Source organism: Python bivittatus, unplaced genomic scaffold, assembly GCF_059951505.1.
Source record: "Python bivittatus isolate LINGU-HERP-01145 unplaced genomic scaffold, Pbiv_v1 ctg000580_np1212, whole genome shotgun sequence".
Taxonomy (NCBI): domain Eukaryota; kingdom Metazoa; phylum Chordata; class Lepidosauria; order Squamata; family Pythonidae; genus Python; species Python bivittatus.
The window spans coordinates 25,708,374-25,723,847 of NW_028277087.1; the positions used below are offsets into that span (position 1 = coordinate 25,708,374).

At 40.0% G+C, this 15,474-nt stretch overlaps 1 protein-coding gene and 1 long non-coding RNA gene across 2 annotated transcripts in view; one reads left to right on the top strand and one right to left on the bottom strand.

The window, feature by feature from the left end:
- The window catches only part of LOC148214697 (uncharacterized), a 42,216-nt gene that overhangs the window by 24,473 nt on the left and 2,269 nt on the right, over nucleotides 1–15,474 (top strand). The gene's annotated exons all lie outside the window — the stretch shown is intronic.
- TRMT61A (tRNA methyltransferase 61A) overlaps nucleotides 8,688–15,474 on the bottom strand; it is a 50,285-nt gene continuing 43,498 nt past the window's right edge. Inside the window, exon 4 of the mRNA XM_007437617.4 lies at nucleotides 8,688–14,274. Within this exon, the coding sequence (XP_007437679.1) occupies nucleotides 13,946–14,274 (329 nt within the window). The 3' untranslated portion in view covers nucleotides 8,688–13,945. The remainder of the gene's footprint in view (nucleotides 14,275–15,474) is intronic.

Consider the following 15,474-nt stretch of genomic DNA (forward strand, 5'->3'; position numbering starts at 1 on the left):
TTCAGATTTTCTTGGTCATCTACCTCTTAAGCTTATGCTTAGTAACCTTTTAAAAAAATACTATTTAGTCATCTAATAGCATTTTCTAATGAGACTATGCCCGGAAGAATATTAGTCTGATTCACCATAGCGTTAAGGTTCTCAATTAATTCTGGGTATTTTTGCACAACAAAACAAGTTGTCATAAAGATAATTTTTGGTGCCTTCAGGGAAATTGGTAATATTTAAAGAGCATTTATAAAAAAAATAATCCATTCATTCTTAGCTCATATGATGCATCCCAAGTTTTATCTGTTGTTAGCACATAGGAGCTTTTACAAATTTGTTCCTTCTGTCATATATTCTTAAGATAGCTTCATGCAATTTAGAATCAAAAAGAAATATATTTTAAATATAGTTCATTAAATGAGAGTTGACATGTTTTATTCATTTGATACATTTTATAATTCTACCCATCCCACACTTCTAGGTTCTATATTAAATTATTACGTAAAATAAAAGTTTAATTTATTGTATTTATTAATCCAGTAGTTCACCACCCAGGCTAAAGCAGGTTTCACTCCAGACAAACTTTAAAAAATGCTGAGCCAGAGCAATAGTATTCTCTCAATCTACATTGTGAATCCCTGTACATGAATGCCTGTAATATGAAAACAACTGTGATTGCTGTGTAATTTCATATAGTTTCTAAAAAGCAACTTTGAGTGTACAGAGCCCATGCTGGGAAAGCTGGCAAAAGAAGTGGGGAGAGGGATCTGTTAGCTACCAGGCCTCCAATTGCATGGATCAGCTCTGTGCAACTGGAGAACTGATGGCTAAAGAGCGAGCTCCCCCCCCTTCTTTGTCACCCCTATTCATTCTGACAGCTGATCCTGAGGCTACCAGAGCTGGCAGGGGTGTCAAGAGAAGCAGGAAGCGCCACCACTTCTCAGAGCTGTCCTCTACTGCCGCTTTTCTTGTAACACCTTCCAAATTCAGCAATCTAAGGATCAACTGCTAAGTTTGGGAGCAGTGGCTGGAGAAATGGGGAAGAGATTACTCTTTGCTCACAAGTTAAGCTAACTCATGGATATGTTCTGTAGAACCAGAGACTGTCAGATATAGAGGAACAGCTCAGTTTCAAAGAACTGGACTCTCTCACTGCCAAGAGCAGCATGGTCCTGGGAAACAATGCCCACTTAATGTGATTAACATATGACATATGCAAATATTTCCATCCTCAAGTGTGCAGTTATCGTATTGTCCTCTCAAGCATTCTGGCAAGACAAAGTACTGCTAGTGCTATGGGTCAGTGTTAAACGATCTGCTTTTCATTAAAAAGGCTGTAGGTTCAATTTTAGACAATTTTAGACCAGGAAAGACATGTCTCTGATACCCTGGAAAAATATTGTCCATTAACAAAGAGCAACCTTCTTTAACACTGGTATCCTCCATACATCTGGACCACAATTCCAGAATTGTCTACAGCCTCCATTCTGGATGGGGAATTCTGGGAATTGAAGTCCACACATCAGACAGGGGCTTAGATTGAGAAAGGCCTGCATATGCAATAATGAGTCTAGATCAGTGTTTCTTAACCTTGGCAACTTGAAGATGTGTGGACTTCAACTCCCAGAATTCCCTAGCCAGCCGTGGGAGTTGAAGTCCACATATCTTTAAGCCACCAAGGTTAAGAAACCCTGGTCTGGATCAACAAATATAAAGCTATGAATCTCTGTCTAGAGGTGGGGGGGGGGGAATCCTTCAAAAAATGTGTTAACATATTGTTAAGCATCTACCCAGGGCCTTCATCAATAACTCTGTAACATCCAAGTGAACATATTGTCTATCTGCATAGTCTTGGTAATGTCAGTATGTATTTGTCTGCAGTCTGGAAGAATTAATTGTCTCCTTATATAAATCTGCCATAACCTACAAGTTACTTTATTTCTTCCAGGTTCTAAAGGTGTTTAATGACAAATTGTCAGCTGCTACTGCAGTGTGCTAAATTAAAAGATTACTCTTTTTTCCCTGGATAGTGGAGGACAGAAAAATCGGTATATTTTCTCATTTAGGACTCTGTTTGCAGGCAGAAACATAGCTTATAAAGGAACAAAGAAGAAAATAGAATGACAACAACATATTTCTCCTTGCCCCTGCTTTTCCTTTTATACATATGAAGCTCTAAGATTGCCACGGTCCATCTCAGTTCAGCTGTCTGAACTACTAGGAAAGCTATGCGGGAAACCAGTGCTTAGGTCTTGGTTGTGAGAATTAGAAACAGGATATTTAGTTGAGATCTGCAGCTCACAAATTCTGCTGTTAATTTCCATCCTATTCAGTTATATAATAAAGAAAAACTAGAGTCCAGGCCTAGGTCATTAAATTTTTTCCCATATATTTCAAGATATGGAGTTATGGAGCTGGGAATAGGTATGCATTTTGCTAGGTAACAGAGTTCTAAAAATAATATGTGAAATGTGGTGGAGGAGTTAATGATTTGGACTAACAATCATTACCTGTGATGAAGGTTACAGAATTGCTTAGCTTAAAAAAAAAGTCACTTTGGAACTGCTTATGATATACTAGATTAAAATCCATCTGGTTCAGCTTTTGTTGCCAGTCATGACAAAACAGATTATGCTCACGAGACACTAGCAAGCTACATAAACATATATAAATCTGTATAATGTGTCCAAAATATGGTAATCTAAGCCTGGTACTTTGTGCCTTGAGTGAGATCTCTGGGTTGATTTGTTCAATGATCCATTTGTTTGTTTTCTTGGCTGTCCATGGAATTCTCAGGGGTCTTCTCCAAAACCAAAGTTCAAAAGTGTCAATACTCTTCCTATCCTGCTTCTTCAAAGTCCAACTTTCACTTCCATTGAGTGTCACAGGGAATACTATGGCTTGCACAATTCTGATCTTTGTAGGTATAGACAAATTCTGACATGTGAAAATCTTTTTCCAGGTCTTCTTTGCTACTCTACCAAGTGCTAGTTTGAAGCATATTTCTTGGCTGATGGTTCCTTTATTGCTGGTAGTTGATCTTAAAAGACAGAAACATCCCACCTCCTCAGTAACTTCATTGTTAATTCTAAGGCTCATTGCTGTAGCTATTGTCATTACTAAATTTTAATCCCATTTTTTTCACTGTGCTCCTTGACTTTCATTACTAGAGCTTGTAGATCATAGGCCATAATCCTGAGGTCTCTAGGGGAGTGGATGGTTTTTGTAGGGCACCCTATCCAGCCGTGCAAATAGAAGATCAGAAGGGATCTCTATTACAAGCATAGAGATGTTCTACTCTTGGTGCCCCAGAAATGGTATTGAGTTTCAGGAGAGGAGGTCTTTTTTTTTTTGGCTAGTGCTAGAGCTGGTTAAGTTATTTTCCTTCCAATATTTTTCACCAAATGTTCATCCTGCTGCCATATTCCTAAAAGAGCATTGGTTTTGGCAGTTTTGCTGCCATAAATTCATCCTCCTCATCCACCTTTGTTTTGCTCATTTTCAGGAAATGGAAGTTCTCTTTTGTATTCTTGGCTTTGTTCTAGGCAGCAAGCAGAAAATTAAAATTATTCTCTCCAAATCCCAGTATTCATAGTCATTTAACTAATGTAACTGCCAGGAAACTCAAGTTAAAGAAAGTTATATATTTGGGACAAGCAAGCCATAAATATTCTGAAAAACTAATTCATAAAATACACACCCAACTCACAGAGTTCTCTGTCCCAAACAAGTTATTTTCTGCATTGATGGTCCAGTTTGAGAAGCATTGCATAAGCGCAGATGCTGTCCATGGATTATAGATCTTATAGATGTTTTAAAAATTAGACTCTCTGGGATTTCCGGCAAGAGTCTTTTCCTCTCAGTTTCTACCTGATCTTTTTACAGTAACTAGAAATCCTAAGAATTGAACACAGAACACTTTGCATGCAAACGATGTACTCCATCACCAAGATATGCTCTCTCTGATAAAATAGTTTCTCATCTGCAAAACAGGAATGCTGTTTTATTTTGTTTTGGTTCCATCCATCCATCCATCCATCCATCCATCCATCCATCCATCCAGCAAGCCTGCCAGTTGATGAAAAACTGTATGTAGTCTGCATAGGTTTCCATTTCCTTTCCCTTTCTTCTTTCCTACTGATTAAAATATTAACAGATTTAAAAAATGTTTTTAAAGGCACATTGCCCTGACAATTCTGGCCTCCAAAAGATGCTTTAAGATGAATTTAAACCATACAGCAAAATAATCATAGTAGCAATAAAATACTTTCTTTAAAACTGACACTGAGACACCATGTTATTTCTTTAGGGAAGGAGTTTCAAAGGGCTATCCTCACCACCAGAAGCTGCTAGACCAATGTTTTTCAAACTTGGCAACTTCAAGATGTGTGGACTTCAACTTCCAGAATTTTCTGTCTAGCTACTCTGATTGTCTGGCAAAGACCAGGATCTCTGATACTCAGTAAGGATCTCAGTGTCCATTTAGCATTCTGGGGAAGAAGCAAGGGGAAATAAAAAGAAGTTTAGCTGGACTCCGCACGTTCAGTTTTGGGCTAAAATGCCATTCCTGATTATTAGCTACAGTTCTTCTGTAAGCAGCTGTCATCCTAGCAGTTCACAGGTTCAGACAAGACTCATTTCAGCAGCAGAGTGATGCTGTCATGTGTTCAGACCAAGCTGCAGAGAACAGGTCATTACAGCCTTGGTTACATGCCAAGCACCCGCTTGGAGGCTGGAGAAATTCCTTGCAGTCAGGAAGGACAAAAGAGACACTTTGCACTAAAGGAGGCATGCAGAGACTTGTGTGAGGAATGGCATTTTGCCACCCCATACCTTTAGAGCAGATTAAAGAAAGAAGGCAGCCCAGCAGAATAACGCGAAGCCCAGATTGCTTTCCTGTGGAATTCAGTAATTGGGCTCTTGCTTCTAAGTCTTTCAAGGTCAAACATTTGGTTGTCTCAATGTTGCAGAGAGGAAGGAACCGAGGGAAGGAGAATGGCCCTGGAAGCCAGTGTTTTTCAAAGTTGGCAACTTTAAGATGTGTGGACTTCAACTCCCAGAATTCCCTAGCCAGCATGGCAGGGGAATTCTGGGAGTTGAAGTCCACACATCTTAAAGTTGCCAACTTTGAAAAACACTGCTGTTATCCATCCTTCCCCAGCCAATACTCTCCATATGTATTGGGACTGGATGGGGACATTGGGAATTATAGTCAAGCAACACAACTGCAGATCACCTGAAATCCTGTTACAAATTATACACATATGACTTGATCTGCCCAGCTGAAACTTACTAGGGACTTTAAAAGTTTATGCCAGCTTTTAAAACCTTTAAGCCATAATATATCCAAAGGCAATTTATATCAAAGAGCAGCTGCTATTGAGCAGGCAATGCTTTTTAGTTTTTCTTCGGGTCAAACAGGGACACTACAGTTTGTTGGGGCAAAAATGGGACCCTTTACCCATTTCATTTTGTTTTGCAAATACTTTTGCTTTCAGGAAGATCAAAGACTCAGAATCTAATGTTCAGCAGGGCTGTGTAGGCTTTGAAAATGATTCAGAAGGGCTATTAGGAGCACACAAAAGTGCAAATAAACCCTTTTAAAAAACAACTTTATTTCTTTACAGATTTTTGTACAGGTCTGAAAAAAATGTGGCTGCATTAAAGAGACAGCTCCTTAAAGCAGCAGTGTCTAGTGTCTTTAATGTGATTTCTTAAAGTGACCATTATTTACAGGGTCTTTTGGAAGCCTGAAAATAGAGGTGGCTTTGGAAAAGAAATAGTGCACTCCTGCTCCTATTTTGCCCTATCCAGACTCCAGGTAAAGGGAGGGCAAATTTCCCCATGCAAGAACAGAGGCTGTCAATCTAACCACCTGCACCAGGCAGAACCCTTTCAGCTAGGGAAACCACTAGTCCAACATTTTCCTCTTTCAGAGTGACAAATTAGAAATTCAACAGCAGGACGGGTGGACAGTTGCACCCTTGTGTTTATATTTCCCAGTGTGACCCGCATTACTGTCATAGATTGTATTAGCTTCAGGCATATAATCTACGACATCTGCAACAGATAGCATAGGATGAGGCAAGATCCTTCCTTCTTCCTTTCCTGTGGCACTAGTGGGAGATCACATTTTAGGATGGGCTGACTGCTCTGGGGAGATTCCAAGTAACCCAGTCTTGTTTAGGAAGAAAGAAGCTGCTCCAGAAAGGCCTTAATAACATGCTTACTAAAAAGTCTACTTTTGATTATTTGCAAGTATGTACCAGTTTTATCCTTTAGGGGATAAACCTAATTATCCTTTAGGGAATTTTCTCAAGAAGTGAGAAATTATTTGTTTAGAAATGTTTGGATTCTTTGATCTGAAATATTTGGGGATGTTAATAGTAAAACTATACAATTACTGTGGGCATTATTGGTGATGCCTTAAAGCTAGGAAATTGTAGTTTCAGAATTGTTGAGAAGTATCGTAAATCATAGGTATCTGAATTGTATCTATGTGAATATGTGACAAGTCAGGCTTGGAAGAGAGAAGCTACTCCTGAGGAGATGCAAAGGCCTGAAGAATTGGCTGATTGAAGACATTCTTCTGACTGTTTGCAAGACTCTGGTGATATGATAATGGGATGTGGCCTTCTGCACTAACCTATCAGAATGCCTTTCATTTCTCTTTTGTTTTTATTCTGAGTTTCCCACCATTTCTTAGTATAATTGTACTTCCTTCAAGATGATGTGCTTCTTAAGAATGTTGAAGTTCTTAATATTTACCTGGATAGTTACATATAAAACATTGAATTTTAAGAATAATTTTGTTTAGGTATTTTTCCTGCATTACCATGATAACTACTGTTGGAATTAAGTATTAATAATAGTAGTGATCTGCAGCTGGTATTAAGAGATACATTACCTCTGATATAGAAATAATACAACTTGTAGCCAACAGGAACCTTAATCTCTGTCACTTGGTCTAATCACCTTTTAAAGTTACTGGCCATCTTTCTTGAGCGGAGGATCCCCCCCCCCACTTCTGTTCTCAGCTCATTCAGATACTGAAGTAGATTTTAATTGGTGGTTAATGTATCTTACCCTTTTACTAATGTGTTTTAAAATCTCTTCTTTTTCTTTTAGTTTGTATGATACCTTATATTTTATTATTAATTGCCTCAACTGCTATTTTTAATTAAAGATAGGCTATACATTTAATAAAGAATAATAAAAATTACATATTAACCTGGTAGGCATCCATCTATACACATGTCCTCCTCTGTTCCACTACAGTACTAACTTTACTCAATGCCTTGCTATCCTCTAAGAACTCTCTCCCCCTCCTTATGTACATTTTGGGGAAACTGGGGAAGTTTATGATCAAGCTGGCAATGCTAAACACTTGTATTACACATTATTTATTTTAGTGTAAGGGACATGTATATGAGAAAGGAAGGATGAATACATAGACCCCTATGCGAAGTTCATTGTCTAGGTCCTTCCCAGAAATCTCATCTTGAAAGATATTTCTTTGAAGGCCATTTATTTATTTATTATTAAACTTGTATGCTGCCCATCTCCCCCAGCGGGTGACTCTGGGTGGCTCACAATAACAAAAAAGAAAAAACACACCAATTCCTCCAACAGTGGCTAAAATCCATAAATAATTAAAATCCAAACAAACATTAAAAATGTCCTAACCCCCCCCCCCGTATATTTTAGCACTAACACCTTCAAGATGCTGGGGGGGGAGCCAGAACCCATCATCCCACCAGCCATTTCCACAGATGCGAGCCCCCATCTGGCCCCCAGGCCTTCTGGCAAAGCCAGGATTTAACCCCTTTTCTGAAGGCCATGAGGGAGGGGGCACACCAGACCTTGGGAGGCAAGATGTTCCATAGGGTGGGAGCCACAGCAGAAAAGGCCCTCCAAAAACATTGGTGTGTTTTTTCTTTTTTGTTATTGTGAGCCACCCAGAGTCACCCGCTGGGGGAGATGGGCAGCATAGAATCGAAATTCCTTGACCGGTGGGGTCTGCAACCTGCCCCTTCTGCTGGACCGAGTGGGGTGGGCTGAAATAACCGGGGCGAGATGGTTCCTCAGATAACCTGGTCCCATGCCATGAAGGGCTTTAAAGGTGATGACCAACACCTTGAATTGGACCCGGAAACAAACTGGCAACCAATGCAGCTCATGCAACAGCGGTGTTATATGTGCCCTCCTAGGGGCACTGAGAACTGTCCACGCCGCTGCATTCTGCACCAGCTGTAGCTTCCGGATACTCTTCAAGGGTAGCCCCATGTAGAGCACATTACAGTAGTCCAACCCAGAGGTGACCAGGGCATGGGTGACCGTGCGGAGGGCCCCCTGATCCAGGAAGGGGCGGACTGCCGCACAATACGAAGTCGTGCAAAGGCCTGCCTAGCCACGACTGCCACCTGCTCTTCAAGCAGGAGTCGTGAGTCCAGGAGGACCCCCAGATTATGCACTGGGTCTGTCTGGGGTAGTGAATTTCATCACAAATTCATACCAAACAGATACCTAAATACTGAAGTTGATTGAACCAAAGGCACAGTTTAGGAAACAGGTCTGCTTTTCTTTTCCTCACTGACAGGAAGTCCAAAGGTGACAAACTATCTGGTTGAGAAATCAGGATGCCTCCAAAATGAAATGAATACTCCCCTTTTTCTTAGAAAGCATTTATTTTTGAACTGATCTTTTTAACAGGGTTTTTCATCTTTCATTTGTGATAGAAAAAGAAAACAAATACAGGCTCTGACACACTTCTCAATTAATTGTAGTGCACTGAATATAAGAGGTAAAGAGGGACAAATTTTCAAGGCAGAATTTAGCTTATGCACCCTTTTTGGCACCAACTTCTTTCAATGTAGCCACATTTGTATTGCAGTAAATTAACCCACACTGCATTACTCCTTCTTGCAACCTTTTGACTTTGCCTTGTGCTAATTCAGTGATTTGAGAGTTTCATTTTTTGCATCTGGCACAAAATCATAAACTTGTTAAGGGGCCATTTAGGCCACCAAGTCCTATTCCTGTTCAGTGCAAGACTCCAGCTTCAAACATCCCTGACAGATGGCTTTTTAACCTCTATAAGAAAACATACTCTGAAAGGGAGCCCACCACTTCTCTGAATAATTGGTTCCACAGTCAAATTGCATTGCTAGGAAGTCCCCCCCGCCCACATTCAATTAGTCTGCCTTCCTGTAACTTAAATCCACTGTACCATGTCCTGCACTCTGGAATGTAAGAGATTAGGTCTTGACCTTGTTCTGTGTGACATCCTTTCAGGTATCTGGAGAGGGCTATCAGATACCCCCCATCTTTTCCTCTCAAGGTTAAACATTCCCAATTTTTAAAACCTCTCTTCATAGAATATACTTTCCAATCCCTTGATTGTCCTCATTACCTTTTTCTGAACATGTTCCACTTTGTCTGAATTATTCTTAAAATGTGATGTCTAGAACTGGACACAGCACTCGAGGTGGGGTCTGATCAATGCAAGGTAAAATTGAATAATTGCTTCCTGTGATTTGGAAAGTAAACTTTGAACAGAAGAGAACATGTTGCTCAAGACTGAGCTGTTTGGTTCTTGATGCTTTCTGAGCTTGATTTTCTTGCAGACATTTCACTACCCTTCCTTTGGTTAATGTAGTTTAACTATTGAACTATTGTTGAGCACTCTTTGAATATGATTTTCAGGCCAGCTGTTTATCACCTTCTGCCAGCTAGCTGATATTTAACTAGTTTGCTAATCAAAATATTATATTGTAAAATTTTTTGCAGAAGTCAGGACATTAAATTACAGCATTCCCACACTTTATTAAGGCAGTTACCTAATTAAAAGATATAAGATTCAACAAGTTCATGGTGATGTCTGTGAATTTTCAAGATGCTTACAAGTTGATCTCTTTATGATATGCACTAGCATCTTCCCAGGTGTGTCAGAATGATTGGTCTGCAGTTCCCTAAAAATTTTTCCCCTCTTTTTGAAGATGAAGACATTTGCCTTCTTCCAACTTATCTAGCAATTCACCCACTCTCCTGGATTTCTCAATGATAGATAAAGGTTTGGCTTGACTACATACAACCAGTTTGTGTTTCAGTTGAGTGAATGACCTAAAGCTATGTAATACACTTCTAGCAGGTTGCCTAAGAAGATCACCTAAGCAAGGAATTTATATTCTTCTTGTAGGAAAAGCAGGATATAATGTGTGATTGGCTGGTGCCACACAGCTTCTTTGAAGATCAGTTCACAGTTCACAATGCAGCCAGAGGTCTGAAGAGTACTTAATACTATAGGACGGATTGGGTTAAAGCCCAAGAAACATCCCAGTGGAAGAAACCATCACACTTTCTATGCAAGATTATCTGAGAAAAGAAACATCCTGAATGCATAATAGTAACAATCCACATACCTTTCTCTCTCTCTCTCTTTCCTTGTGAATTTATGGCATTACAAGAAAATATGAAAATTAAATGATAGCAGTAGACAAGTGTGCTTGGAAAACTTGCAATACTGTGCTTTTTATTTAGTAAATTTATATTTTGCCTTTTCTTCATTCAAGCTGGCTTAGATGGGATCACATTCATTTACCTCCACAACTACAACCTTGTGTGGGCTGAGAGGGCAACCAGCCTAAAGTCACCCAGTATGTTTCCATGGCCGAGATGGCCTTAATTGGGCTGCAACATCTTAGCAACCTCTCTTCCAAATAAGCCTTTGCTTCCTAGGAACTGTCTATAGGACAATTGCATTAGTTCCTCTGTAACATCAAGTGTTACACTATTTTAACCTTTGTGTTATATTGCCCAGTTTATTGTGTTAATTTCTTTTTTGAGGCACACCTCTTTTTTCTCTGGAGATGGATATTTTACTGTTATTTACAATTTGTCATTTGGCAGAAGTTAAATAACCTTGCCTGACCTTGGAACCTATGAAGGGTCAGCCTTGGTTAATACGTGGATGGGAAACAACCTGAAGTCCAAGTTGTTAGCTAGATCATGAAGTAAAAGAATCCCACAATGTAATAAAGACAAAAAAAATTTTTCTTGCTGCCAAGAACATAGTTGCTAGGAGCTAAGCTCAACTCAAGTGAGATTTTTCTTAGCCCCCCACGGCAGTGCTGCCCATGAGAGTTTCTCCAATTCTGAAATGGGCTCAAGAGCCAAATATGTGGCAAACTTTCCATTTACAGAAAGCTACTTTGAGTTTTGGAAAGTTAGCTAAAGGTGTTCTGAACAAAATCAAAGCAGCCATGGGAGCAAACATGCTAATATCATGCTCCATTCATACTTCCAGTCTTCTATTTTCCCTTTGTTATTTTTTTCCAAATAAAATACTTCAAGTAAACATTGTGTTAAAGTGCTGAAGGATGACACACTCAGGATCCCTATAATCTATTTCTACAATGGATTCCATCCCAAAGTGCAAGATGTTCCAAGGAAGAACATGTAGCATTAGTTGCGGAGGTGTTAGCAGGTTGAGTGGGCTCTTCCTCCTACTTCTAATTCAGCTGGCCTTGCCTTCGTACAGGTGTGTGCTTTCTCTTCCTTTGCAGGCAAGCCCTTGTGCTACCCCATGAATGATGCAACGGCTTTATCCTACTTTCCTACAAAAGTATTTTGTTGCAGCACGTATTAAAGATTTTCACCTCTTCTGAGGAGAAAAGCCAGTCATAGGCCACTTATGTAACAGCCTCTGCTCAGACGATTTGCTTTCCTGATTTTTAATCTGCTCAGCCGTCCTTTAAGTCTTATCTTACTACCGTCAGTGGTGGACCTTTCGTTAAACTGTTACAGATTAGCACCAGAGCTGTAACCTGTTCAAGGATTCATCACGTTTTTTCTTGTCAAGAAAAGGGCAAAACCAAATTCATATTTCAGGCAGATATACTAAACAGCTTGTACCTGGAGCAGATATACCTTGCGCACTTCATTTTATCAACTGTCCAGGGAGATAAAACTCCTCAATGCAAGAAAGCTCCAAAAAGAATTTAATCTTAAACCATTTGTGGTGATAAATAAAATTACCTCTTACATATAAGAGCGATCAAACAAAGACAACATTTGATGGCAGGGAATAAGAGACGAGGCTATTGCAAACATAGCCATTTATTTATGACCACACAGATCTGTATTTGTACTTAGAATTTATCCACATGAGTAGATGAAGTGGTGCGAATGTTCCTGAATGGTATTGCTACAGGTGGAAAGTAGCAACTGTATTCCATCATGAAAACCTGTACCTGTGGTTTCCAACGTCAGAGAACCCTTTGACCACCTTGTCTGTAGCAAATGTGTTGAATTCCACTGATAAGGAGAAAACTGGCTGTGTTCTCTTATGGAAAGTTACTCTGAAGATAAGCCTTAAGTGACTTACTCCAAGAGGTAGCCCCAGTGATTTATACTGGCTTGTTCCAGACCATAGGGCTTGAGAATGACAACCTAAACAGTGTTGTCCAAACTTGGCCACTTTAAGATGAGTGGACTTCAACTCCCAGAATTCCCCAGCCAGCATGGCTGGCTGTGGAATTCTGGGAGTTGAAGTCCACTCATCTTAAAGTGGCCAGGTTTGGACAACACTGACCTAAAACGAAGCACTCCAAGCTTACCATGGATGTCAACAGGATTCTTCAGCCTGACTTTGACATGATAGCACTCAATACACACACCGACCGGGCTCACGCAGCTATGATAAGCCAGATTAGAACTTCCTGAACAAGTCATGTCTTGAATGGGCTCATGCACTACGTTAAATCAAACCACTCCCTGGATGGATCGAGCTACAGGGTTGCTTCACTCTAAAGGGCTTCTCCATTCATTCCAATGGAAGGACACACATCTACAAAAGTGAAATAGTGTATCCGAATGATACCCACCCAGTGAAGCAAATAAGGAAACTGATTGCACTCATGAGCTGTGTGTGCACGTTAGATGTAAAGGTATGCTCTATATCTAGAGCGGTGTTTCTCAACCTTGGCAGCTTTCAGATGTGTGGACTTCAACTCCCAGAATTCCACAGCCAGTAAGTCAGAAACACTGATCTAGAGAATGTCCCCATGTAATCGCAGGTAATACCTGTGGCCTGATAAATTGTACCTTTAGCAATTTCAGCATATTTCTATACAGAAAGACTCTAATGAATCCATGCTTTATTCCTTTTCTTCACTAGTGAGGGGCAAAGCCAGCGCCTTCATGTATCAGGGCTGTACCACACTGGATTCAAAAGTCAACAGGTACTTTGGAGTGCTTGGGATGCACACGTCGTAGCCCCTTTGACAATTACTGAAAGCAGCTTTGTCTTTCCATGGGGTTGGGTTCAAATGCAGAATGCAGTTGTGTGTTCCCAGAAAAAGATGCATTTGGTTTAAGGAACTAGCAAGAAGAGCCTTGTGTATCTCCCTGTGCACTCTGAAGCACTTTTGGATAAGAATAAAAAACGTGTTTACTTGGCATGATGTGGTTTCTAGCAGCCTTAGTTGAAAGCCACACTAGGCCTCTTTCATATATTTTTTTTTAATTAATACAATATATTTCAAAAGCAAATATTCAGGCATGAAAAAAAAATCCTCATGGCATACCCTCTTGGAGGGGAAAAATGTCAGGAAGCAAAACAAAGCCATATATATATATATATATATATATATATATATATATATGTGTGTGTGTGTGTGTGTGTGTGTGTGTGTGTGTGTGTGTGTTCTCATTCCTGTGACTTTTACTTTGTAAATTCCAAACTGCACCTATCAGCTGTTAATCCATCTTCCTACCTGACAACTAGCCGAGCACTGTTTCAGAACAACAGCCTATTGCCAAGGCTGATCTGGTTAGTGCTCCTGCATAGCTATTTAAATGAAATATCAATCTGACTATATATGGAATTGCCAGGAAGCAAAGAGCTGGGAAAACTATATTCAGAGGGCAGGCAGCAGAAAACCTCTCTAGCCTGTATTTAAAATAGGCTTTTAGTAGCAAAGGTCAAATAGCCTGTGTGACCCACCATTTCCCTAAGCGGCACACCACTCTTAAATTGTATAGTTCCCTGCTGAAGACTTGGATACGAGGCATCTTCATTTGATAGGTTGCCTCCATCAACTCCAGTGTTGGAATTATCCTTAGCTGTTTTTCCAAGATCAGGCATTGGCAAACTAATTGTTCGAACGTTGTACACTCTGAGCAGGATCTCCGAAGTACTAATTTCAGTAAAGCCATGTTCCTCCAAAGCCAAACAGGTCCTTTGAACTTGCTCGATGCAAGGGGAAAAGGAGCATATGCGTCCACCTACAACAGAAAAAGGAAGACTGTGAATGGAAAAACAGCAGGTTCAAGAGTCTCATCTCAGCCTGAGTTTCTAGTAGTGTTATTTAAAGTGCAATTCTATGAATCATGTATTTCCAAAAGAGATTCACTAAAGCCAGTGGGATCACTCTTCTGAAGTAAATTATATAATGACTGTAGTTTTAATTGCTGGTTTATACAAAAGGGGAGTGGGAACTTTGAATCTTACACAGTGCAGCTGGTGGCAGGGGAAGTCATATGAACCGTACAGTTCCATGCACGGACGGAATCAGGAATATGCAGAATTTAAATATTTATTTTAGACTGCAAGCCGACACCATTGATCTGGCAGTACGCTCTGCTGAACTTAATGGTGCTTGCTTCTGAATAGATATGTGTAGGACTGAACCATCAATATATTTCTGCATCAGCTCTATTTATTCTGTACCTAATTGCCATATATAGACAAAACTGGAACAGTCTGTACCTCATTGTTATGCCTTGTCCTTGATTTCTGCTCCACTTCTTAAATTCTTCACACAGAAGTTAGCAGCTCATTAAAGAGGCAGTGACTTTCTCACAATGGCCTTCTGTGTTTTTCTGAGCAGCTCCTAATATTGGGTTTGAATAAACAGCGACGATATATTCAAACACATGAAAACCTTTTCTGCTGGGTAAATTATCTGGAGCCAGAGGAAGATGTTAAATTTGGCTCTCTGTTCACAGTGCTTATCGACAACAGCACCTCTTCAGCTGTCCTCTCCAACCAAACAAAACGTTAAAATGAATTTCCACCAATCTAATATAGCTTTTTTGTTTCTCCTTTGCAGGAAGAACAGCACTGCATAACTTTCTTTGCCTTTGTGCAAATCCTGACACTTCGCCCTCCTTTATGGATTTTTCAAAACTGCCTGTTTTATTATCAGTGCATATATTTGGCATTAAATAAAAAAATCTCCTTCAAGTCAAGTGTGACTTTTACTGACTTCATGGGCAGGACTCTGTAGTTTTCTTGGCAACAATCCAGATGTGGTTTGCTACTGCTGTTTGCAGGATGTTCCTTTGACTTCTCAGTCTAGCTTACAGCCCTGGGATTTTTTTTGGATGGGGGTCCTCCCATCCAGCATTACTAACTCTATTTTATTTTTCACAACCAGCCAAGCTTAGGTGTTGCCCCCCAAGGTGGATGTTCCATCAAGCCAA